Source organism: Anomaloglossus baeobatrachus, chromosome 12 (assembly GCF_048569485.1).
Source record: "Anomaloglossus baeobatrachus isolate aAnoBae1 chromosome 12, aAnoBae1.hap1, whole genome shotgun sequence".
NCBI lineage: Eukaryota > Metazoa > Chordata > Amphibia > Anura > Aromobatidae > Anomaloglossus > Anomaloglossus baeobatrachus.
The window spans coordinates 87,087,833-87,115,152 of record NC_134364.1 but is presented as its reverse complement, the minus strand read 5'-3'; the positions used below and the strand labels follow the sequence as shown (position 1 = coordinate 87,115,152).

The following is a 27,320-nucleotide window of genomic DNA, read 5'->3' as shown; positions in this document are numbered from 1 at the left end:
GGGATCTAGGGAGCATGTCCAGGGGGGAAGACACCAGAGGATGCATGGAGGCGATCCGCTTGTACGTTGTGGGATCGTATGGCCACACGGTTCCATGTCGTAGGGACAGGCGGTGACACGTGGGCACATGTTCTCTATGGGCAGTGGGGGAATGTAATAAAATCCCTTAATAATAAGGTAGAAGTAATTGAATCGTGCTCTCTGCTATTATCTTTTTCTGATCCATAGTTCAGAATATGAATATTCATTTTAGGAGTTCCCCATAGAAAAAAAGGTTAGAAAACTCTACCACAGACATTAGCTGATAAGCTGCAGCCTCATTAATATTAATAAAGCCCACCGCCTGTATACCTCCGGCCAGCGTAGGTGACAGCTAAGGAGTTGTACATTACAATAAGGGAATATATGGGAATATATACTCCATTACTTAGGCCAAAATCACCTTTTGCTTTTGTAAACTGCCCAATAATAATAGTAAAAAAAGAAGTAAAACATCACAAACTATGGAATGTTTATCTAACGCCGCAAATAAATCGACATTTGAAGATTTCTCACTTGGTAACGCTCAGATTTCATACGCACTTGCCATTTTTGTGAAAAAAAAATCCATAGGCATATGACAGATAAATGATGATGTTCCAAGTGTGATGAGACAGATGAGGGACACTCACCTGAGACAAGCCAAGGTAGATGGACACAGTCTCCGAAATGTACAAAAATTTTCCCTCCTGGTTTAGTGCAAATACAAATCCGTCCAGAGACTGCGGGGAAAAGAACAAGAGACAGTCACAAACGGAGAGGAAGGGAGGAGGACAGGCAGGAAAACAGGCAGGAGACAGCCGAAAAGGGGGAAAGGGGAAGTGTGGTACACAAGAGGAAAGCTATACAGAAAGTGATAGACAGGCACAATGTACACTGGAAAAGCAAAGACAGTAATACATAGACAAATGCATAAACCCTGAAAAATGAGATATTAGAAAGTTCTGCACATAATCAGAAGAGGGAGCACAAGCAGAGGAAACGCTGAGATCTGACCAGCTTCCGATGCCGGGGAGAAACACCAACAAGAAAGGGAAAAGAAACGATTCCTCCAAAATAACAAATATCACCAATATAACACAGCTATTATAGCTCTGAAAGGGGCCGGCACCCATGTTGTAGGGCTGGATTTCCAAGTATCAGTGACCAGTCATCCGTTGGAGGCCGAGCACAACTAGGCCCAATCCAGCCCAACAACTGGTTCATCCGGTGATTGAGAACATGGAAATCCATAGCCTTGGTTCTCACACCAGCTTCTCTCCGCCATCTCTGTACCACCCCACATGGAACAAGGGAAGAGACAACCAAAGGTGAAAATGAGCTATAAACTGCCAATCTACCTAGTTATCAGAAATACAGCCACCTTTCCACCATGACATATACTTAGGCAGATTTACTATAATATGCATAGGAAAGCTGGATAAGAATCCCCAAATAAGTCCTAACGAAGGAATATACAGTGCCTACAAGTAGTATTCAACCCCCTGCAGATTTAGCAGGTTTGATAAGATGCAAATAAGTTAGAGCCTGCAAACTTCAAACAAGAGCAGGATTTATTAACGGATGCATAAATCTTACAAACCAACAAGTTATGTTGCTCAGTTAAATTTTAATAAATTTTCAACATAAAAGTGTGGGTCAATTATTATTCAACCCCTAGGTTTAATATTTTGTGGAATAACCCTTGTTTGCAATTACAGCTAATAATCGTCTTTTATAAGACCTGATCAGGCCGGCACAGGTCTCTGGAGTTATCTTGGCCCACTCCTCCATGCAGATCTTCTCCAAGTTATCTAGGTTCTTTGGGTGTCTCATTTGGACTTTAATCTTGAGCTCCTTCCACAAGTTTTCAATTGGGTTAAGGTCAGGAAACTGACTAGGCCACTGTGACACCTTGATTTTTTCCCTCTTGAACCAGGCCTTGGTTTTCTTGGCTGTGTGCTTTGGGTCGTTGTCTTTTTGGAAGATGAAATGACGACCCATCTTAAGATCCTTGATGGAGGAGCGGAGGTTCTTGGCCAAAATCTCCAGGTAGGCCGTGCTATCCATCTTCCCATGGATGCGGACCAGATGGCCAGGCCCCTTGGCTGAGAAACAGCCCCACAGCATGATGCTGCCACCACCATGCTTGACTGTAGGGATGGTATTCTTGGGGTCGTATGCAGTGCCATCCAGTCTCCAAACGTCACGTGTGTGGTTGGCACCAAAGATCTCGATCTTGGTCTCATCAGACCAGAGAACCTTGAACCAGTCTGTCTCAGAGTCCTCCAAGTGATCATGAGCAAACTGTAGACGAGCCTTGACATGACGCTTTGAAAGTAAAAAGGTACCTTACGGGCTCATCTGGAACAGAGACCATTGCGGTGGAGTACGTTACTTATGGTATTGACTGAAACCAATGTCCCCACTTCAATGAGATCTTCCCGGAGCTCCTTCCTTGTTGTCCTTGGGTTAGCCTTGACTCTTCGGACAAGCCTGGCCTCGGCACGGGTGGAAACTTTCAAAGGCTGTCCAGGCCGTGGAAGGCTAACAGTAGTTCTATAAGCCTTCCACTTCCGGATGATGCTCCCAACAGTGGAGACAGGTAGGCCCAACTCCTTGGAAAGGGTTTTGTACCCCTTGCCAGCCTTGTGACCCTCCACGATCTTGTCTCTGATGGCCTTGGAATGCTCCTTTGTCTTTCCCATGTTGACCAAGTAAGAGTGCTGTTCATAAGTTTGGGGAGGGTCTTAATTAGTCAAAAAAGGCTGGAAAAAGTGATAATTAATCCAAACATGTGAAGCTCATTGTTCTTTGTGCCTGAAATACTTCTTAATACTTTAGGGGAACCAAACAGAATTCTTGTGGTTTGAGGGGTTGAATAATAAATGACCCTCTGAATAAACTTTTCACAATTTAAAAAAAAAAAAAAAAGAAATAACATTCTTTTTTGCTGCAGTGCATTTCACACTTCCAGGCTGATCTACAGTCCAAATGTCACAATGCCAAGTTAATTCCGAATGTGTAAACCTGCTAAATCTGCAGGGGGTTGAATACTACTTGTAGGCACTGTATAGAATTTAACAAAAGAGATCTGAGTTTATGAGCAGACAATAATACTGCACAGTACGGCTATTACGGTATGTTCCTGTCTCTGTTTCTTTTGGCTAGTTGGGCACTTGGGAATGGCAATGTAAACCGAAATATACACCTGATCACCATCATTAAGCTGAATGATTTCATCTTGATGATGGTGATCAGGTGCATATTTGGATTGACATAGCCATTCGCAAGTGCCCAACTGGCCAAAAGAAACTGAGACAGGAACATACTGTAATAGCCATTTACCCAATATAACTGATTCATTACTGGAACGTTATCATGTTCCTGTGAGTACAGACATCAGTTTGGCCTGGCAAAAAATGAGACTTTTTGTGGTCTTTGAAAAGTCTGATGCCCGATATTCTCTGTTTCTGCTCTTGGATATTAGTAAGGGAGGACTATGTAAATGATATAAAAATAAGCATTGGCTAGATATACACATTGGCAGAAGGTAACAATGTCTGTCAAAACACACAAGAAATTATAGAGAAATTATAGTAAAGTAAAATTACTCTCAAGTGTTGCAGGTATTTTAGCACCTATGCTGGGGTGCACCGAGAAGTCTGGACGGAGTTGAGGCAATTCGAGGTACCAAGGAGCCAAAAGGATTGTTGTCAATTTATGTTTTCTTTAGACTGATATAAGCCAGTATATGAGTTTTGGGGTATACCATGTTCTCAGTATTGGGACCACCATTCAATATTGGGAATAAGCACATATTGCGCATTCTCATAAGGGTTATGGAGCGATTTTATAACTATGTGCCAATACTGAACAATGATATCGATATCTAGCGCTACAACCATGACGAGGGGGCGTTCATAAGGTCTACAGGAAAGCTATAACAACATAAGATATTTTTTTAATTTTTTTTTTACAATAGGCAAAGTGGTATGGTGAAACCTTTCAAACTAGGCTGTGGTGCCAATCTTGCTTAACATCTGAGCCATATCTTAAGAGCCCCATAATTATTTAACTAACGTCAGTTGAACCCATTGATATCAAAAAGGCCGACCACCAGTGTAACATATATGGTGGCCTCCCAACTCTTCCTCAACAGATGATGTTGGGTGGGAAGGTGAGGATCTGGCGTGTCCGATTTCATACGGCCAAACCTTGTATTCTCGGCCAGATAAACCACAACCAGAGGAATCTGATAACTACTGTTACATAGAGAATACAGAACTGCTCCTGTGTATGGAGAAGTCAGGAGCGATGGCTGCCGGCCAAACCTTCGGCCCATCCATTGTTCAGTAAACAGCCATCTATTGTGCTTGGGGCCCCCTACAATCTGGCTGCCGGGAATATAAGAGCAGGGTTTGTAGGCTATGCATACTGGTTTTGGTGAATGAAGAAACAGTGATAATACAGTATAACCCAACCTGAGGTCTCTTAATATCTTAACACGTATCTTCATTGGAAAACAAAAACATAACACTGATTTTTGGCCTTTCTGTTCAATGCCATTTTTGCTGAAAACCTATTATTATCCTAATTGTCTAAAATGAAGCAGTTATTTATTATTGCCTGAAATGTTAGATACAGTAGAGCTGCAATCTGGCCCCAGTTCCTATGAGCGGGCCAGCACAATATTCCTCCGGTCTCTCCTCTTCACCATCCAGAGAGTCGAATGATTCAAATGTTCACCCATGTCACAGCAACAGGGCTGCCAGCCTGAAGGTTTCATTTTAATGGACAATTTTCAAAAATTACAGATATCTAAACATTTTTATGGAAATGATAAAGCTCATTGGTGATATAATACTACAGCCAGTTGTATGGTATGAAGATAACATGGAGATATCTGTAATCACAATGACATGCCCAAGTGCCACCAACCTAAAAAAATCACAGGCAAATACATATCTATCTATCTCTAACATCAGCAGGGACAAAGTAAAGGACTAGAATAATTCAAGTATTTATCTATCTCTAACATGAGCAAGGAAGAAGTAAAGGACTACAGTAATTCAAGTATTTATCTATCTATGTCTAACATCAGCAGGGAGGAAGTAAAGGACTAGATTAATTCAAGTATCTATCTATCTCTAACATGAGCAGGGAGGAAGTAAAGGACTAGAATAATTCAAGTATTTATCTATCTAACAGCAGGGAGGAAGTAAAGGACTAGAATAATTCAAGTATCTATCTATCTCTAACATGAGCAAGGAGGGGATAAAAGACTAGATTAATTCAAGTGTCTATCTATTATCTATCTGTCAATCTATCTATCGCTAAAATCAGCAGGGAGGAAGTAAAGGACTAGAGTAATTCAAGTATTTATATATCCATCTCTAACCTCAGCAGGGAGGAAGTAAAGGACTAAAGTAATTTAAGTATCTATATCTATCTATCTACCATCAACAGGGAGGAAGTAAAGGACTAGAGTAATTCAAGTATTTATATATATCTCTAACATCAGCAGGGAGGAAGTAAAGGACTAGAGTAATTCAAGTATTTATATATATCTCTAACATCAGCAGGGAGGAAGTAAAGGACTAGAGTAATTCAAATATTTATATATCTAGATCTAACATCAGCAGGGAGGAAGTAAAGGACTAGAGTAATTTAAGTATCTAACATCAGCAGGGAGGAAGTAAAGGACTAGAGTAATTGAAGTATTTATATATCTATATCTAACATCAGCAGGGAGGAAGTAAAGGACTAGAGTTATTCAAGTATTTATATATCTATCTATCTCTAACATCATCATGGAGGAAGTAAAGGACTAGAGTAATTCAAGTATTTATATATATCTGTAATATCAGCAGGGATAGAGTAATTCAAGTATTTATATATCTAGATCTAACATCAGCAGGGAGGAAGTAAAGGACTAGAGTAATTTAAGTATCTAACATCAGCAGGGAGAAAGTAAAGGACTAGAGTAATTCAATTATTACTCTGCCTCATATTAAAATAAATGTCTGCTGCTGCCTGGAAGTGACTGAAGCTACCAAACAGCATGAAACTCAATTAATTCATTCATTATTTTTATTAACTTGATTCTCCTCAGTTAAATGTATAATGAACACAAACATTCCTGGGAATGTTTCCTTTATATTTTCATTTTAGAATACTTTTTCCCAATATAAATTTTCATATTCTAGACAAACATTTCTCTAGTTTTGTATTTGTGCCTAACAAAAAAAAACCACAACTTGTTTTCAACGCTAGTCCACTTCACAAAGTAATCAAGGTCAACTGCGCCTAGCATGAATATGCTAATGAAATGCACCATTTATCATTCATGCATCTTTTCAATTCTACTTGCAATCATTTTCACCAACGCAGGTATTATTTACGATTCGGTCGGACACATTGCAGCGTAGCATTAACACTTCCAAAGTTGTCACATCCACAAGCATTTGTCTTTGTCATAATATTCAAAGACCGTCTACAGAAACATTATCTACAGAAAGGTGTCACATTTGGTGCCGAATTCTTCAATCTTAATCCTCACCTTCCACAGGGTGAACCCTCACAAATGACAAATCAAAAATGCCTCAAGAATGTTCACGGAAATCCGTTTCTACAGGTGTCTTTGAAGGCCCCGATCCCAATAATGGTCCTACCTACTCCTGATGGAACCAATGGTTGAGCCCTACGGGAATGTAACGTACGGCTGAAACCAGAAGTTTCACTCTGCTCGCTATAAAGACACATCTGCAGGTTTTTCTCACTATCTGACATGAAATCAGATTAAACCTTTCCCGTTTTAGGTCAATTAGGAACCAAAATTATTTATATTTGCCACATGCCAGAATAATGAGAGAGAGAGAGAGAATGTTTTAAGGCATTTTTATTACTTTCTGCAAAGTCAAAAGTTTACTTACACTAAAGCGGGCTTTAGACGTTGCGACATCGCTAGCAATTGCTAGCGATGTCGAGCGGGATAGCACCCGCCCCCGTCGCACATGCGATATGTGGTGATCGCTGCCGTAGCGAACATTATCGCTACGGCAGCTTCACACACACATACCTGGCCGGCGACGTCGCTGTGACCGCCGAACAATATCTCCTTCAAGGGGGCGGGTCGTTCGGCGTCACAGCAACATCACTAAGCGGCCGGCCAATAGAAGCGGAGGGGCGGAGATGAGCGGGACATAACATCCCGCCCACCTCCTTCCTTTCGCATTGACGGTGGACGCAGGTAAGGGGATGTTTGTCGTTCCTGCAGCTTCACACACAGCAATGTGTGGTGCTGCAGGAACGACAAACAACATCATACCGGCAGCAGCAACATTATGAAAAGGAGCGACGTGTAACCGATCAACGATTTTTGACGTTTTTGCGATCGGTGATTGTTGCTCCCAGGGTTTAAACGCTCCGATGTCGGTAACGGCGCCGGATGTGCGTCACTAACAATGAGACTTTGACGATATATCGTTACCAGTGTCGCAACGTGTAAAGCCCGCCTAAGAGTACTATGCCTTTAAACAATATGGGACCGCCAATATGATGATCTCATGTCTTTGGAAGCTTCTGATAGGTTTATTGGCAACATCTGAGTTAATTAGAGACACACCTGTGGATGTATTTTAATGCTCACCTGAAACACACTGCTTCTTTGAGTGTCATCATGTGATATATAGGGAAGAGGGATGTTTAGGACCAACAGTTCTAGAAGGTGATGGCTAATGAATTGTTCGATGCCTAAAATGTGGCTGCCATATGCGTCTATCCCAGTTTTCCACACCGGTAATGATAAATGTGAGAAGTACAATGGATGTGTGTGTTACAGCCTGTTGCTTTGAGTAATCAGACGGTGCTATATAAGATATAAATATATATATAAGCAATTTCTAAAGTGAATCCAGAAGTCTCTGCACAGTGCAACGCTACAGAATGGAGAAGATCAAGGAGGTGCGGATGTCAAGAGTCACCGAAGAGAGCAGACAAATGCATGGAGAGATTAACAGATATTAAGAAAAAAGCAGAATAAAATGAAAAGAAGAGCAGAAGAGATAGGAGTGACAGCAGCAACTAAAAACAATGGGGCAGAGACAAGAAAGGATGATCAGAACTTGTAAGGGCTGAGCCGGGATGTGGCACATGATGTCTTCAGAACTAGAACCGTACACAGGGTTCCCTGCCACAGAGAAAGAAGAGGCAGAGAGAATTGGCAAGGGATAGGCAGAAACAGAGGGAGGGAAGGAGGAATACGGCGGCGGCGGGGAGGGAGCACAGGCCTCTCTCCTCAGGTTATGAATGAATGAGCACTGTTGTTTTTTCATCTCAGCGTGCAAGGATTTAATTAAGTGATAACAGTCACCTTGGGTGGCTGTACTGACCAGTAATGTGTAGGTAAGCAGAGGCAGCCTTAATCTAGCCGTGGACTGGAGAAAGGGGCAGCATGGGGGGCAGGAAGCCATTTGGCTTTTTCTTTTTTTTCATTGCTGATAAAATCAGCATTAAAACAAAAGAAAGGGAAAGGATAAAGAAAACACAGAGAATGCTGCAAAAGTATAGTTATCCAGAAACGGAAGCAACACTACTGATTCTAAAGAACACAGTCCAGTTAGTTATAAGAACAGCTGTGTGACATCGGGGCGCTGGAATATGTCAGAGGGTCACCGGAAATCATATAGCACCAAGGGAATGTTACCTCCCCCAAGGGTCCTTTTACCAAGATCACAATACTTACATGTCATCCTTAACCAATAACACAGCGACAGAAGGTGAAATACACTATCCTGCTGCCATATCATTGAATCCTTGTCAGATTTCCAGATTTAAAGTGCACCAATCACCAGGATTTTCCTATATAACCTAAAGCCAGTGCTATACTGGCACTATCAGGCTGATTCTATACATACCTTTAGTTGTCAGCTCGGATGTATAGGTTTTGAAACACAAGCAAGTAAAGTTTGTAAAATGAGCAGCTTTTGAGTGACAGCAGCTGCCGATCAGCTGATAGCTGGGGTGGGTATTCATAGTGATTCCCGCCTCCCTGTCTGTCTGTCCTCCCCCTGTTATTTATCCTAATTCTATTATAGAATCGTTTTACTATCTGACTAGAAGGACCTTTGCTGATGTCATACCCATGTGACCAGAAGGGGTGGTGCCTCAGCCAAAATAGCTTATACAAGGAAGCAACATTATTTTTCTGTTGGCTGAGGCTCCACCAAAAATAAAGTAAAAGTAAAGAAAATAAGAATGAAGCAAGCGCTTCATACTTAATGAGGCTCCATCTTGCGGGTCAGTATTGTATTATAAATAAATAAATAAAATAATTGGCGTAGGGTCCCCCTGTATTATGATACCCAGCACAGATAAAGCCCAGGGCTGCAGCCCCCAGCTGTGCTTATCTTGGCTGGGTATCAAAATAAGATTGTTGAAAGGTTGAAGCAGTCAGACTGCTTCAACCTTTCAACAAACGTATTTAATGGCAGGATTCTTGTCAGGGCCTGTAAATCGGGAACAATGGGCATTGGATGCAAGGGATGCCTTCTCTGATTGTGTTACCAACGTTGACACCCCAAGATCTTCAAACATAAGGAACATCTTTCAGGAACTCACAGGGTGTTATAAAGATAATTTGAAGTCATGGTGGGAAATACAGTCCCTGGAGAACTATATTAAAAACAGAATCGTTCCCAGGGGCCTAAGAATAATTTTGACTCCATCTAAGCGTTCCAGGTCCCCGGAACTCTTGACCGCTTGGGAAAAGGAACTTACTGAGAGTTCCCTAAGACTGATGGGTGTGCTTCTCAAAGAGGAGAAGAACATTTTTGAATTTACTTCAAGGAGGCTAACCACTTTAACAGAGGAGGCACTTAAGTTTAAAACAGATATAGACTTTCCAAGGAAGGAGGCCGCCTTGCAGTTTGCGATAGAGAAATTTCAAAACTCTATCAAGGACCGCAAGCAAAAACAATTTAGTAGGGATCTATTGGAGTTTAAGGAAGGTAGGGTTTACCCCACGCTCCAAGGTGATCCGGCTGAGGGCCCAAGAGACAGTTCGGCATCAGACACGGATACATCCGACACTGAAAAGTCTGATACGGTCTCTGCAGACATCGAAAGGGGAGCCAGATTAAAGTCTAGCTATCAGACCTCTGGTCCTTCTGGAAAAGGGAAATGGGGAAGGTATACAAAAAAGAACAAGGGCCAAAGAATGGACCCCTCCCCGTTGCCTTATACCTCCTCTTCTTTGGCCTCGGCCTCAGGGGTGTCTTCCTCTTTTTTAGAACAGAGGACCCATCAGAATTTTTACAACTTAAGAAACAACCCTGTGAGAACGAATTACAGATGAGATATAGAAATGACAATTGCATCATCAATCTGACCTCCCATATCCTCACCCCCTATGAATGCCAGGTTCTTTCCAAAGGACTATCGTTTGTCCCTACAAATTTCTTTGATGAGTTTGGGTGGATAAAGGACATCAACCTTTTTTCACGCAAACTCAAGAGGAAGCGGTTTTTCAACTGTCATGATAAACAGGAATGCCTAAGGCTGGGGATATCCGAGGAGGACCTCCCGGATTTTAGGAACCTGAGTAGTCTCCTGAGTGAAAATCTCTCAGTCCCGGGATATGGTCCCTTCACGGATTTAAGACCCAAAAGCCAAAAAATGCCACCAAGTATTGAGGTGAATAGCATTGACATTTTTACCAAGTTGGTTACAAATGAGCTTGGCCAACTTAAGAGTAGGGGTTGGAATCCCAGGAGCAATTTAAGGAGGGAGGAGAGGGAAGCACTAGACACCTTAATGAAAGATGATGCAATTGTGATTAAACCATCCGACAAAGGTGGCAACCTGGTGGTCATGACTCATAGTCAGTATAAAGGGATGTGCTCTGACATCCTGGAAAATAGGGACACTTATGGGGTCATCAGGAGGGATCCGACTGTGGGCTTTAACCAAAAACTTCATTCATTACTCGAGGAAGCTCTAATACAGAGGCTGATCTCTAAGAATGAAATGGATTTTATGTATTCAAAATTCCCAGTACTACCGGTCTTCTATTCCCTGCCCAAAGTGCATAAGGGGGTTGACCCCCTACGTGGACGCCCGATAGTGTCGGGGGTGGACTCCTTCACACAGAACAGCAGCATCTATGTGGACAGGGTGATGAGGAACTTTGTCACGGCACTTCCCTCGTTTTTGAGGGATACCTCAGACCTGCTTATGAAGTTGGAGGATGTGGTTGTGTTGGATAATGTCTGCTTTGCCTCAATTGATGTCGACACTCTCTACAGCTGCATCCCACATGATCTGGGCATTATTGCGGTGGAATATTTCCTCAATACCAGAGGCACACAGTTTACAGCACATAACCAATTTATCGTTACCCTCCTTGACTTTATTCTAAAACATAATGTTTTCAGATTCGATGGGAGGTTCTTCCACCAGCTCAGAGGTACAGCAATGGGGAGCCCTTGTGCTCCCACATATGCTAACCTTTATCTGGGCTGGTGGGAGGACACCATCGTCTTTGGTGAGGAGACGTCTTGGTGGAGCCCCCATATAACATTCTGGGGGCGCTATATAGACGACGTGCTTTTACTGTGGTCAGGAGGGGAAGGAGAGTTTAGGAGGTGTGTGGGTGACCTAAATAAGAACGGATTGGGTCTGAGGTTCACTTCAGATTTCAGAAGGGATAAGATTGATTTCTTGGACATATCAATCTTAAGGGACACTCAGGGAAGACTCCAAACCAGGACCTTCCGTAAACCCACCTCAACTAACAGCTTCCTCCACTGGCAAAGCCACCACCCCCTCAGTCTGAGGAGAGGGATACCCAGAGGACAATACCTCCGGATGAGGAGGAATTGTTCCTCTAATACGGATTGCCATCATCAAGCAGAGGACCTAAGAAGGAGGTTCCTCTGTAGGGGGTACCCGGAGCAGGTCCTGAGTGCGGCTTACAAGAACGCAATTACGACACCAAGAAGTGCCACCCTACAGACAAGGGTTAGAGAGGCCACCCAAGTAATGAGGATTATTGGGGATTTTGATGATCGGTCAGAGGATGTACGTAGGATTATTGTCAAATACTGGGACATTCTGAGGGCTGACCCGGCCATTGCGGGCTCCATACCATCTTCCCCTTCGATCACATTCAGGCGAGGTAGGACAGTTCGGGACAGGTTGGTCCATAGCAATTACTGCTCTCCATCTGGATCAACCTGGCTCGACACTAGAAAAGTGGGCACTTTTAGATGTGGGAGATGCATCTTCTGCAAATATGTTAAACGGGGAGACCGAGTCCTCAGTGGAGGGAAAGGCAGAACATACTATAACAGACAATTTGCTAACTGTACCACGGTGGGTGTGATCTACCTCTTTAGATGTGATTGTGGGAAGGAGTACGTAGGAAAAACCAAGCGTGAATTCAAAAGACGGATAGGAGATCACATCGGGGACATTAGGAATGCCAGGGATACCCCCATCTCAAGACACGTAAGGATGGAACATGGGGGTAGCCTGGACTGTTTTTCCTTCAGTGCCATTGAGGTGGTCCCACCACCAGACAGAGGTGGTAACTGGGACAGACTCATTTTACAAAAAGAGGCTCGGTGGATTCACAGGCTATGTACCGTGAATCCATCTGGCCTCAATGAGCAGTTGCACTTTGGATGCTTTCTTTAGGTCCTCAAAAATTTGCCCTTTCTTACACTATTGTTTGGTGTCCTCTTGCCCTCTAATTCCATAGCGTTTTGCCCGGTTTTCAGAACCTGTTTTCCTGCCATGCCCATTGTTCCGTAAAGGAGCTGGCTTTATTTATTCACCTAATTTTGGGTTCTATATCCCTTTATTATCAATTTCTTTATCTCAGTTATTTTTATTTTTATTGGGACTCCTGGACTCCTTTGAATCCTATCTTTCCCCCATTATATCATTTCACCCATGCTCTCTGACCCCCTCTATCACTGGACACCAATCTATACTTACTAAGTGTTAAATATTCTGCCCCTATAGCAATGGTTTTTCCCTACATCTGCATATTATGGCCTCTGTGTGCCTTTTATCCCTTTTACGTAGGTATGGGAGGGAGATTCCATTGACAGTATGATTTGAATCTCTGCTGATTTGTACGATCTCCTTTTTATGCGGTGCGCAGGCGCGGGCACTTTCATCGGTGAGCCCGCTCACGTGACCGCAGCGTGCTAGGCTCTTTGTAATGCAATGACGTGGGAACGGATGCTAGTTTGTGCGCATGCGCGGGATCGCGTCATCGGGATTCCCCGATCACGTGACCGCTGCATGCGAGGATGCGGAAGTGGTGCACTCCGTTATGCGCACCCCGCTGGAACATATGTTCCTTTGATCTCCGTCGCTTAAGGGGCTGACCTTGCTCAACCACAGGTGAGAACGCTTAGAATATACTTTATAAGTCGGTGAGCTGTTTGTGGGCGTTTCCTCTGCCCCCGAAATCTGAACCCTTCATTGTGTATGCATCTGGACTGGAGGGTGATGACCTGAGGAGCTCACTGACTGCTCTGTTGGGGTTATTGGACTGTTTTATCATCCAAGGAGTCCTGTGAGGATCGTCTCTGCCGTATGCTCCTTGAGGCTTGAGATAAGTAGCTAACTTTGTACCCTTATGACTGGCTGCTTTTCACCCCTGTTGGATCTATTCCCATTATTAGATGTATAAATAACCTGTTACTCCGGTGGTTGACAGAGATCTGGGACTCTTTTAGGCCCTTTATGTACCGGATTTAGTTGAGAGATATCGGGAGTATATAGATTCAGGGATTACTGGCTTCTTGGTTTTACATGGGACTGCCAGCATGTACTATTGCATTATTGTTGCCTTTTTTGAACTAACCTCTATTCCACTCGTGAAGAACCTCAGATAGATGAGGGGAAACGCGTCGGGTGGTTTCTGATAGGAGCCGCTTATATCTATCTAGGTGGGTTTTGGGTCATTGTACCCCTTTGTTTCCCAATTTAATTATATTGGGTATAATGTACTGTTAATCTTTATCTTGGATTGTTGGTTCAGCTTTGTAATTATCCTCTAGACTGTCACCTTATTGTTAGGGTCTGGTTAGGGCCTACAGGGACAGCCTACCTTGAGCGGGGGCGCCTATTGCGCAGGTTTTAGGGTGCCAACCTCCGCGGCAAGGAAGGGGTGAGCTTAGGGCACTGGAAGGGCCAGGCCCCTCCCCCTCCCTTCTCCTTGTACCCTTGGATATCTGATTTAATCTAATTTTATATTGATATATATGTTGGGTATTCCCCTTTTAATACTGAAAACAATTAAAGATTTTTAATTTTAGGAGTTTTTCTATAATTTTGTATCAAAATAAGAGGAACCACATGTGGCTTTTTTTAATTATTGAAATAAATAATTTTGAAAAACGATGTGCGGTCTCCCCAATTTTGATAACAAACCAAGATAAAACACGACAGCTGGGGGCTGGTATTCTCAGACTGGGGAGGTCCATGCTTATTGGACCACTCCCAACCACAAAAGATTTTCACATCTATTTGATGCACCAAACCCGGCGCTTTAACCGTCTCTTCCCGATTGCCCTGTTGCGGTAGCAATCGGGGTAATGAGGGAGTTAATGACAGCACACAGCAGCCACTAAGTCGTAGATTAGTAATTGCAGGTGTCTATGAGACACCCCCATCACTAATGTGTAAGTGAAAGTAAATAAACACAAACACCAAAAAAATCTTTTATTTGGAACTAGCTGTACTACCCGGCTTCGCCCGGGTTAATAACTGTTGTTAACAAAATAGAATGTATTAACAAAAATGTATTCTGCACAAAAAAACCACAAAACAAATAGAAAGAAATGTAATTATTAAAAGGCAAAAACTAAGCTAATAGAAGCATTTCACAACATATATTTCAACACCACAGATATTCCACACAGATTTCACTAAATTGGCCAAGTAATGTGTTCCGTCTGTCTCTTTCCCCGTCTGTCTCTTTCCTGGTCTGTCTCTTTCCCCGTCTGTCTCTTTCCCCATCTGTCTCTTTCCCCGTCTGTCTCTTTCCCCGTCTGTCTCTTTCCCCGTCTGTCTCTTTCCCCGTCTGCCTCTTTCCCCGTCTGCCTCTTTCCCCGTCTGCCTCTTTCCCCGTCTGCCTCTTTCCCCGTCTGCCTCTTTCCCCGTCTGCCTCTTTACCTGTCTTTGTCTGTCTCTTACCCTGTCTGTCTCTTTCCCTTTCTTTCCCTGTCAGTCTGTCTCTTTGTCTGTGTCTGTCTCTTTGTGTCTGTCTCTTACCCTGTCTATGTCTGTTTCTTACCCTGTCTGTCTCTTTCCCTTTCTTTCCCTGTCAGTCTGTCTCTTTGTCTGTGTCTGTCTCTTTGTGTCTGTCTCTTACCCTGTCTATGTCTGTTTCTTACACTGTCTGTGTCTGCCTCTTTCCCTGGCTGCCTCTTTCCCTGGCTCCGGGAAGGAGTCTTGCGAGGATAATTTGCATATTCCCAGTGCCTTCTGGGATAAGTGAAGAGTCACTGCGAGCTCAAGGAGAACCGGGTTTTGGCCGTTACAGCCGGAAGGAAGACTTCTGAAAGCCAGGGAAGGAGTCTTGTGAGGATAATTTGCATATTCCCAGTGCCTTCTGGGATAAGTGAAGAGTCACCGCGAGCTCAAGGAGAACCGGGTTTTAGCCTGTCTTCTTCATTGTGAGCGTGAGTGAGCAAAGTGTGAGCAAAAGTAAGTGTGAGTAGAATTGTTTGTATTTAGTTGTTTAATTACTTAACATTTGTTTAGTGCTATCCCCATTAGAAAATGTGCTCCACTATTGCTAATGCGATCCAGTGTACATCTTGTCTCATGTATGCAGTCCTTGAAAAGCCGTTCGAGGGTGCATACTGTTGTTCGAGATGTGAACAAGTTGCACATTTGGAAGCCCAGATACTGGATCTAAATGAGCAGCTGGCAACTCTGAGATGCATTAGCAATATGGAAAGGAGTGTGCTGCTCACTGAGCAGCAGCTTGCTGGGTCAGATGTGGGGGAGGATCGTAGTAGGGAGCGGCAGGACGGTGAGGTAGGTAGCTGGGTGACAGTTAGAAAGGGGGGTAAAGGGAAAAGTGCTAGGAAGGCTAGTCCTGAACTGACACACCCCAATAGGTTTGCAAACTTGGCAGATGAGGGGGATGTCATTACAGGGGTAGCATTGCTGCAGCAAGGCATGACCTCTGAATGCTAGAGGAGTGTCTGCTCCAGTAAGGGTGGGAATAGGAGTGCAGGGCAGGCAAGACAGGTACTGGTAGTGGGGGACTCAATTATTAGGGGGACAGATAGGGCAATCTGTCACAAAGACAGGGATCGCCGAACACTGTGTTGTCTTCCTGGCGCTCGAGTTCGGCACATCGCTGATCGGGTTGACAGATTACTGGGAGAGGCTGGGGAGGACCCAGCGGTCATTGTACACATTGGCACAAATGACAAAGTTAGAGGTAGGTGGAAGGTCCTTAAAGATGATTTCAGGGAATTAGGTTGTAAGCTTAAAGCATGGACCTCAAAGGTGGTATTTTCGGAAATACTACCTGTGCCACGAGCCACACCAGAGAGGCAAAGAGAGATCAGGGAGGTTAACAGGTGGCTCAGGAATTGGTGTAGGAAAGAGGGTTTTGGGTTCCTGGAGAATTGGGCCGACTTTTCAGTTGGCTACAGATTCTATGCTAGGGATGGGCTGCATCTTAATGGGGAAGGTGCAGCTCTGCTGGGGCAGAAAATGGCTAGAAGGTTGGAGGAGTGTTTAAACTAGGAATGGGGGGCGAGGGTATTCACTTTATAGAAGGGGAATGTAGTGCAGATAGTGACCAGGGCACAAGTAATGAAATTGGGGGTGGTACGGGGGGAAGGGTTAGGACAGTTAATACAGTAAGCAGGAATTCAGGTACAGAGTCATACGTAACGTGCATGTACACTAATGCTCGAAGCCTCACAAATAAGGTGGAGGAATTAGAATTAATATTGTTGGAAGAAAATTATGATATAGTGGGGATATCAGAGACATGGCTGGATGAGAGCTATGACTGGGCTGTTAATTTACAGGGTTATAGCCTATTCAGGAATGACCGTACAAATAAGCGAGGGGGAGGTGTGTGTCTATATGTAAAATCATCCTTAAAACCCATCCTGCGTGACAACATATGTGAGGGTACTGAGAATGTAGAGTTCCTATGGGTGGAGATAAGGGGGGGGGAGAATGAATAATAAAATACTGATAGGGGTGTGTTATAAGACGCCGAATATTATGGAAGAGGTAGAGAATCTCCTCATAAAGCAAATTGATAAAGCAGCGAGTCTCGGAGAGGTAATTATTATGGGGGACTTTAACTATCCTGATATAAATTGGGGAACAGAAACTTGCAGTTCCAGCAAAGGAAATAGATTTTTGATAACAATGAAAGATAATTACCTTTCACAAATGGTACAGGACCCCACAAGAGGGGGAGCACTACTAGACCTTGTACTAACCAATAGGCCAGACCGCATATCAAATATACAAGTTGGGGGTTACTTGGGGAATAGTGATCACAAAATAATAAGTTTTCATGTATTCTTTAGTAAGATGTCTAGTAGAGGGGCTACAAGGACACTAAACTTAAGGAAAGCAAATTTTAAACGGTTGAGAGATGATCTTAGTGCAATAAACTGGGATGATGTACTAAGTAATAAAAGTACACAAAGCAAATGGGAGACTTTTATGAGCATCCTGAATAGGGCTTGTGCAGAAAATATACCCTATGGGAACAAACATGCTAGAAATAGGAGGAAACCCCTATGGCTAAATAGAGCTGTAAGGGAAGCAATAAAAGAAAAACAGAAAGCCTTAAAAGAATTAAAGAGGGTAGGTAGTGATGAGGCATTATATAATTATAGAAAATTAAATAAAATATGTAAAAAGCAAATTAAGTTAGCTAAGTTTGAGACAGAGAGACTCATTGCGAGAGAAAGTAAAAATAATCCTAAAATATTCTTTAACTACATAAACAGTAAAAAACTGAAAAGCGATAGTGTTGGCCCCCTTAAAAATAGTCTTGGTGAAATGGTGGAAGGGGATGAAGGTAAAGCCAACCTGCTGAATGACTTTTTTTCTACGGTTTTTATACAAGAAAATGCCATGGCAGATGACATGACCAGTGATACCATAAATTCACCCTTGAATATTACCTGCTTAACCCAGCAGGAAGTACGCCGCCACCTCGAAATCACTAAGGTTGACAAATCTCCGGGCCCGGATGGCATACACCCCAGAGTACTACAGGAATTGAGTTCTGTGATAGATAGACCATTATTTTTAATCTTCTCAGATTCCTTAATAACAGGGTCGGTACCGCAGGACTGGCGCATAGCAAATGTGGTGCCAATATTCAAAAAGGGGACAAAAACTGAGCCGGGAAATTATAGGCCGGTAAGTTTAACCTCTACAGTTGGTAAAATCCTTGAGGGTTTCTTGAGAGATGCTATACTGGAGTATCTCAAGAAAAATAACCTTATGACAGAGTATCAACATGGGTTTATGAGGGATCGATCCTGTCAAACTAATTTGATCAGCTTTTATGAAGAGGTAAGTTCAAGTCTGGACCAGGGAAATGCAGTGGATGTTGTGTATATGGACTTTTCAAAAGCTTTTGATACGGTGCCACACAAAAGGTTGGTACATAAAATGAGAATAATGGGGATAGGGGAAAATATGTGTAACTGGGTTAAAAACTGGCTCAGTGATAGGAAACAAAGGGTGGTTATTAATGGTACGTACTCGGACTGGGTCTCAGTTCATAGTGGGGTACCACAGGGGTCAGTATTGGGCCCGCTTCTTTTCAACATATTTATTAATGACCTTGTTGGGGGCATGCGGAGTAGAATTTCAATATTTGCAGATGATACTAAACTCTGCAGGGTAATCAATACAGAGGAGGATAATTTTATATTACAGGGAGATTTATGTAAATTGGAGGATTGGGCTGAGAAGTGGCAATTGAAGTTTAATGTAGATAAATGTAAGGTCATGCACTTGGGTAGAGGAAATAATATTTATGATTATGTACTTAATTGTAGAACACTGGGTAAAACAGACACAGAAAAAGACTTGGGTGTATGGGTGGATGGTAAACTTCACTTTAGTGGACAGTGTCAGGCAGCTGCTGCCAGGGCTAATAAAATAATGGGATGTATTAAAAGAGGTATAAGTGTTCATGAAAAAAATATAGTTCTACCTCTGTACAAGTCACTAGTGCGACCGAACTTAGAATAATGTGTACAATTCTGGTCACCGATATATAAGAAGGACATAGCTGAACTGGAGAGGGTGCAGAGAAGAGCGACCAAGATTATTAGAGGAATGGGTGGGCTGCAATACCAAGACAGGTTATTACACTTGGGGTTATTTAGTTTGGAAAAACGAAGGCTTAGGGGGGATCTAATCACAATGTATAAATATATGAGGGGACAGTACAGAGACCTTTCCAAAGATCTTTTTACACCTAGGCCTGCGACTGGAACACGGGGGCATCCGCTATGTCTTGAGGAAAGAAGGTTTAATCATAATCACAGACGAGGATTCTTTACTGTACGAGCAGTGAGACTATGGAACTCTCTGCCGCATGATGTTGTAATGAGTGATTCACTACTAACATTTAAGCAGAGCCTGGATGCCTTTCTTGAAAAATTTAATATTACCAGTTATGTATATTAGATTTTATGACAGGGTATTGATCCAGGGAACTAGTCTGATTGCCGGATGAGGAGTCAGGAAGGAAATTTTTTCCCCATTGGAACTTGTTTGCCACATTGGGGTTTTTTTTTTGCCTTCCTCTGGATCAACATGTTAGGCTACGGGTTGAACTAGATGGACTTAGAGTCTCCCTTCAACCTTAAAAACTATGATACTATGATCTGTCTCTTTCCCTGGCTGCATTGTGACACGCCAACATTCCATATAAGGGCGTGGCTGTGCATTCTTCTGACTGCACTGTGGCTCCCAGCTTCATTCACTTTAATGGAGGCAGGTTTTTTGGCGAATAACTGTAAATCGCGGGTTAAAATTTCCCCTCAAAACATAGCCTATGACGCTCTCGGGGTCCAGAAGTGTGAGTGTGCAAAATTTTGTGGCTGTAGCTGCGACGGTGCAGATGCCAATCCCGGACATACACACACACACACACACACACACACACATTCAGCTTTATATATTAGATACTAGCTGTACTACCCGGCTTCGCCCGGGTTAATAACTGCTGTTAACAAAATAGAATGTATTAACAAAAATGTATTCTGCACACAAAAAACACAAAACAAATAGATAGAAATGTAATTATTAAATTGTTGCCTATATTAACCAATCAAAGCTCAGATTAATTAATGTAGCAAAATAGAAGCTAAGCTGTGATTGGTTGCTATTGGCAGCCTGATAAATCTCCAGGCAACAGAAAGCCCTCCCCCCTGACAGTATATATTAGCTCACACATACACATAATAGACAGGCCATGTGACTGACAGCTGCCGTATTTCCTATATGGTACATTTGTTGTTCTTGTAGTTTGGCTGCTTATTAATCAGATTTTTATTTTTGAAGGATAATACCAGACTTGTGTGTGTTTAGGGCGATTATGTGGCGAGGTTGGTGTGTGTGTGGTGAAATGTGTGCTGAGGGTGGTATATGTGTTCAAACACGTGGTAGTGTGTGGCGCATTTTGTGTGTGTGTGTTCATATCCCAGAGTGTGGTGAGTATCCCATGTCGGGGCCCCACCTTAGCAACTGTACGGTATATACTCTTTGGCGCCATCGCTCTCATTCTTTAAGTCCTCCTTGTTCACATCTGGCAGCTGTCAATTTGCCCCAACACTTTTCGTTTCACTTTTTCCCCATTATGTAGATAGGGGCAAAATTGATTGGTAAATTGGAACGCGCGGGGTTAAAATTTCGCCTAACAATATAGCACCCAGCGCTGCCCGGGATAGTAACTGTCTCTCTGTTTCTCTCCCATTCTCTGTCTCCCCCTCTGTATATATATCTCTCTGTCTCTCTCTCTATCTCTTTGTCTGTCTCTTTCCCTGTCTATTTCTGTCTCTTTCTCCGTCTGTCTCAATCTCTTTCCCTGTCTGTCTATCTACCTCTTTCCCTGTCTGTCTCTTTCCCTGTCTGTCTCTTTTCCTCTCTTTCCCTGTCTGTCTCTTTTCCTCTCTTTCCCTGTCTGTCTCTTTCCCGTCAGCCTGTCTCTTTGTCTGTGTCTGTCTCTTTGTGTCTGTCTCTTTGTGTCTGTCTCTTACTCTGTCTATGTCTGTTTCTTACCCTGTCTGTGTCTGCCTCTTTCCCTGTCTGTGTCTGTCTCTTTCCCTGGCTGCATTGTGACACGCCAACATTCTATATAAGGGCGTGGCTGCGCATTCTTCTGAAGTTCTGGCTGCACTGTGGCTCCCAGCTCCATTTGCTTTAATGGAGGCAGGTTTTTTGGCGAATAACTGTAAAGAGCGGGGTTAAAATTTCCCCTCAAAAGATAGCCTATGATGCTCTCGGGGTCCAGAAGTGTGAGTGTGCAAAAGTTTGTGGCTGTAGCTGCGACGGTGCGGATGCCAATCCCGGACATACACACACACATACACACACATTCAGCTTTATATATCAGATAATACCAAAAACACCCTTTTTCACCACTTTATTAACCCTAAAACACCCCTGCAGGTTGAATGTAATCCACATGAGGTCCCACGACGATTCCGTGGAGCTCTGGTTCCTTCCAGCATCTTGTCACCACATCTGTAACCTGTCAGCTCACTGTGAGGAGTGAAGGTTTCTTTCTCAATGTAAGTCTATGAGACTCAGAAGGAGGCTCTCCAGCCTCACTAGTCTCAGATCTGCATTAAGAAAATTCAACAAGGATTTGATTCGAGGAGATACATTATCTGTAATTTTGTAGCTTAACATAATCATAATGTATTGTATTATATGATTATTGATTATATGTTTTTGTTATTAAAATCTAATAAAAAGAAGGTTAAAAAAAAATTCAACAAGTGACCTCGGCTCCATACAGCAAGTAATTTTGGAGCACCACTGAAACCAAGAGGAGTACGTCACTACCACCATGACACATACACACAATAGCTAACATAGTAAAATAAAAAAAAACGACTGGAGTGGGGCTTTAAATTTAATCTATCTCTGATTTGTAAATTATCATGGTTCTTCCCACAATATTGGCTAGAATTTATTGCGTTATCAGTAGAAGGATCTATTTATAGAAGAATTTGGCATTTATCCTAAAATGTTTGGATGTCCTATCTTCATCCATGGCTATACAAGGAGGATTTCACTGGGAACATTAGAACTATAAATAATAGGGTAAACAAGAATTATGAGTCCACCAAAAAAGAAGAGAACCTTTCTGTTTAGCTTGGTTAATACAATGTGGGCCTAAGTGGGCAACATCGGGGATGGGGGTCCCGGAGTGGAGTTGCGCCAAATTTTGTGACTTTTTAAAAAGTCGCAATTGCCGAATCAGGCAAAAACATCTGAAATCGCTAAACTCCGGTGATAGAGTGGGGAAAAAACTGGAACGGCACACCAGCTAACACAAAGCCCAAGGCCCATAGTGGTGGCATCCCTGCTTAACCAGCACTGAGGCCCTTTCTGAAGGCCATACACAACAATCATAAGAGTGATGGCAGATGCTAGCAATATGTCATCACTCTGTAGAAATAGAAGAGTGTCCGGGTAAGGCCACTTGCGTATGACTCGGCGAGTCTCGCATTGGGATCCCCCTGGGCGGCCGCACACTCTCAGACAGGAGCGGGTTAACTGCATAGAAATACATGCAGCTGAGAAGCTCCTGTCCGAGAGTGTGCGGCCGCCCCGGGTGATCCCGATGCGAGACTCGCCGAGTCATACGCAAGTGTGACTCTGGCTTAACCCGTCTAATCTAATAGTAAGGGCGTGGTAATAGGTTGCTGGCTGGACACCATGCGCATACAAGTGTGAACAGCGCCCTATGTACGCCACTAGTGTGCAATTTACCTTGCACCTGTGAAGTGTCCATCATGTTGAGAGGTTTGTCTGCATCCTGTTGGTGCATTAGATGTGTTGGCTGGGCTAACCGGACTGGTTGCCCTCTTTTCTGCTGTGAGTATATTAAATTTTTGGGGGAGTTTTTATCTCCTCTTTTTGTTGCTATTTTTGAGGAATAGAAGAGCCCTTTAAAAATAATTGTTCTGGTACATAATTAAACAGGGGAATTCAACATTTGTCTTTTTTCGCAAATTTTTCCTTTCTATTTCTGTGTTATAATTTAATGTAGTGGCTGCGAGTTTGTGTTCATAGAGAAATCTAACACAATTTATCATGATTTAAGTTTTCTCAAAAAAATGTAATTTCAGTAAGTGAATACAGACATTTGATATACACCGTACGTCTTTAGATGGTAGGAGACCATTTTATATTTAAAAAAGGCAAACTAATTCCAAAAAGAAGTCTTAATTATCTAAAGGGAATTGCTAGACACCAAGAAAAATCCATAAACTGGATCTAATTTGATTTCTGTTTATTCTGGAGATAAGTCTGTTAATTTTCGCAGCTTCTTTCCCTGCACTCTAGTCTATGGCTTTTTACCGGCAATGGGTATATATCTACCATCCTACATGCTTTATGATGTCTAAATTTACAGCCATCATTCAATATAGTATAACTCTCAGCACCACGGCTCTGCTCTGCGTCCCTTCCGCTTTATCCAATCATCCATCACACAGGATTTCACGCCGGCTCTCATGGAGGACTTCAGTTCTCCCGGAGATGCTCCCGGGTGCTGATGCTGTAGGGGGTGAGGAGGTTAGAAGAGGGGGGTAAGGGCAGCGCCGAGCAGGGGCGAGAGAGCTCAGCAGAGAATCCACACAGGATCCGGCCTATGTGTAGTAATTATGCTAATTGCACGGATGCCCTTGCTCATTTTTTGCCGAGCAGCTGAAGATAAATAAAGGGAAATTGCCCCGCACACGGCGCAGCGCGGGAGGAATGCTAAGCAGCTCTGTTTGTTGTCTGATTATAGGTCTGTTTACACTAAATTCCAGAGGTAATTGCTGATTTTGATTGCACGCTTATTTGTGCGACTTTACAGCCGGGGGACACTGGGGTCTGTCTGCCTTTATAATTAAACCGTTTTGTGACATGGGCGGAGAATGGGCACGGCTTTCGTGTCACTGAGATTAGACTAGTTTTGTAGGAATAAGAGCACGGCTTCAAATGAGTGGGCAGAGGATGCAAAGAACAGGCTCTCGGTAGAAGAAGGAGAGTAGCTGTGTGCAAAAAAGCTTTTTTGATCCTTCAGTTTGCTCTTTCACCTAAAAGGAAGGTTCTGCTTTCATAACTGTACGTTTGCCGGTATGGAAAGAGAAAGCCACTGATGAGCGAGTGTAATCGTTACTATTCTCTACCATTCTCTACACGGATAGTGCAGTGTTCAGGTTACTCGTTACATTGAAAGTTTTTCTGTACTCGCCTCACAATATTCGGATGTCCCGTCCTGCAGGTTTGGCGCCTGATTTGCAGCCACTAAGCATGCTGGGCTTCTTAACCAATCGCACTAATGCCACAGCCATCTTGGTTTTGGCATTACTGTGATTGGCTGGCTGCACAGTGTCATAGGGTCTATAAAAGCCTTGTGGTCTGAGGGTCTATCAGTCGAGAGAGAGAGGGAGGGAGAAAGAGAGGGAGAGAGAGAGAGAGAAAGGGAGAGAAGAGAGAGAGAAAGGGAGAGAGCGGGATGGAGAGAAAGAGAGGGAGAGATAGGGAAAGAGAGAGAGAGGGTGAGCGAGAGAGAGGGAAAGAGAGAGAGAGGGAGAGCGAGAGAGAGGGAGAGAGAGAAAGGGAGAGAGAGGGGAAAAGAGAGGGAGAGAGAGAAAGGGAGAGGGAGAGAGAGGGGAAAAGAGAGGGAGAGAGAGAAAGATCAGTGAGAGAGAGGAAGAGGGGGAGAGATAGAGAGATCATGGAGAGAGAGGGAGAGATAGAAGGAGAGAGAGGGAGAGAGAGAAAGAGAGGGAGAGGTCGATATTTTGTTGACATATTCTCCCCACTCATTTTCATCCCTTTCACATCCATTTCAGCCTTCTTTTCTTCATCCCTCAGACCTCTTTGTTGGGTCCAGCAGAAAATTACTCGCATTTCCCATTGACTTGTATTGTACTCGCTATTCGGAACGAATACGAGAGTATTACAAAGTACTCGTTATGAGTATAGCGATTAGGAATATGTCAGAACTTGCTCATCTCTAAAAGCCACCTGAAAAATATGAAAGGGGCATCTATCTCTCCATCTCATATATTTGGCATGAGTCTGAGGGGGTAGAACTTTGATTTCCCAACGTTAGTAATGTTTTTATGGACTCGGTAAAGCTACTGAAAATTTAGCACTGAAGGCACCCCACAAATGAAAGAAATGTTTGGAAATACAAGATTAAGTTAATACTACAATGCTTTCAGGAGTCATGAACTGGAGAAAAGATGCTCCTTATCAGAAAACCTTTAATGAAACTCCACTAGATCAAACCCCAATAGAAGCCTTTAATGACCTGTGCCCATGTGATGCCACCCCATACCAGGATGACTGCCAAGAATACTAACTTGACCAACAATTCGCCAACATACATAAATACATAGAACAACCCCCCGAGTGAGAACCCAAAAACCAAATTAGTATTCAATTACTAAGCTGGTGTCGGTGCGCTGATATCACGGTCGTCTCGCCACTTTTTGGACACTAGTGGCAGCTTTAGGATTGGAGCCCCTCATCTCTATCTGGGACTCTGTATTTAAATATTGTTTTGTTTCCTTTGGTCCTAAAGTAGTTAATGTCAGTCTTTCTGCTAGCAGCTCTCCTTCAGTGCTGGTCAGTTGTTTCTGCTCTGTAGCCACACCCCTTTGTGCTTAAATAGCCAGATTTCCCAGCAATCTTTGTTGATTATACAAAGCTATTTGTATGCCGGCCACCTCGGTGACGAAGCTGCTGAGGATTTGTCCTGAAGTTGTTATCCCCCTGTTTGTTTCACCTACCGTCTTGTATTAGTGCAGCGGTGGGACTACTGGACCTCACTGCCCCACTCCTTAGCTAGAACTATAGTAGGGATTTTTTAGGGTTTCAGGTATTCCTGCTCGGTGACAGGTGCGGAGCCTGTATAAAGTCTGGCTAGGAGTGCAGGGTACCGCGCCATGTAAAGGCAGGAAGTGTCCATCTACCCTCTCACTAGGTTCCACCATTGTTATTGTGTTCCTGGTGTTTTTCTTGATTGTGATGTAGTTGTGTGTTGTGTCTGTTGTGCGTCAGACATCAGTAGGTCTGAACACGCCAGCCACGTTTAATTGTGTGACAGCTGAGTGCACAACTGTGGACACCTGGATTAATTGGGCAAATGCAGGCTTTTAGTTGGCTAGGAAAACTTGATCTGGTCATATGCTGGTCATATGCTGGTCATATGCTGCTGCCTAGTGTAGTGGATGATGCCATGATCAATAATTGTTTAAAAGAACTGAAGTCCTCAGTGGTTGATACCTTTTAATGGCTAACTGAAAAGATGGTAATAATAGCAGCTTTCCAGACTACTCACGTCTCTTCATCAGGCTCAATATAACACAAATTCTGAAGCCATGATCAATGTAAGCCACAGTAGTTTGGAATGAACGGTTCAACAATCCAAGTAAACGATTCCTCGATCCAGATATAGCATAACAGGCTTTTATTTTATAAAATGAATCATATACATAAACAGTATATCATAGTGATTACACCCCTCACATTTTTGTAAATATTTTATTATACCTTTTCATGGGCAACACTGAAGATCTGACACTTTGATACAATGTACAGTGTCAGTGTACAGCTTCTATAAGTGTAGATTTGGTGCCATCTAAATAATGCAACACACAGCCGTTAATGTCTAAATCGCTAGCAACAAAAGTGAGTACACCTCTAAGTGAAAATGGCAAAATAGTGCCCAATTTTTCCTCCCCGATGTCATGTGACTCATTAGTGTTACACGGTCTCAGGTGTAAATGGAGAGTAGGAGTGTTACACTTGGTGTTATCTCACACACTCTCTCATACTGATCACTGGAAGCTAAACATGGCTCCTCATGGCAAATAAATCTCTGAGGATCTGAAAAAAACAATTATTTTTCTAAATAAAGATGGCTGAGACTATAAGAAGATTGACAACACCCTGACACTGAGCTATAGCACGGTGGTCAAGACCATACAGCGGATTAAGAAGTCAGGATCCACTTAGAACAAGCC

The 27,320-nt window shown here is 43.1% G+C and overlaps 1 protein-coding gene across 7 annotated transcripts in view; it reads right to left on the bottom strand.

Annotated features, from left to right (window-relative positions):
• Positions 1–27,320, bottom strand: part of NPAS3 (neuronal PAS domain protein 3) — a 687,349-nt gene that overhangs the window by 181,743 nt on the left and 478,286 nt on the right. For 6 of the 7 annotated variants that reach the window (XM_075329901.1, XM_075329902.1, XM_075329905.1 and 3 more), the window contains one exon: positions 672–761. The exons of the other annotated variant lie outside the window; for it this stretch is intronic. In XM_075329901.1, the coding sequence (XP_075186016.1) occupies positions 672–761 (90 nt within the window). The remainder of the gene's footprint in view (positions 1–671; positions 762–27,320) is intronic. 7 annotated transcript variants of the gene reach the window in all.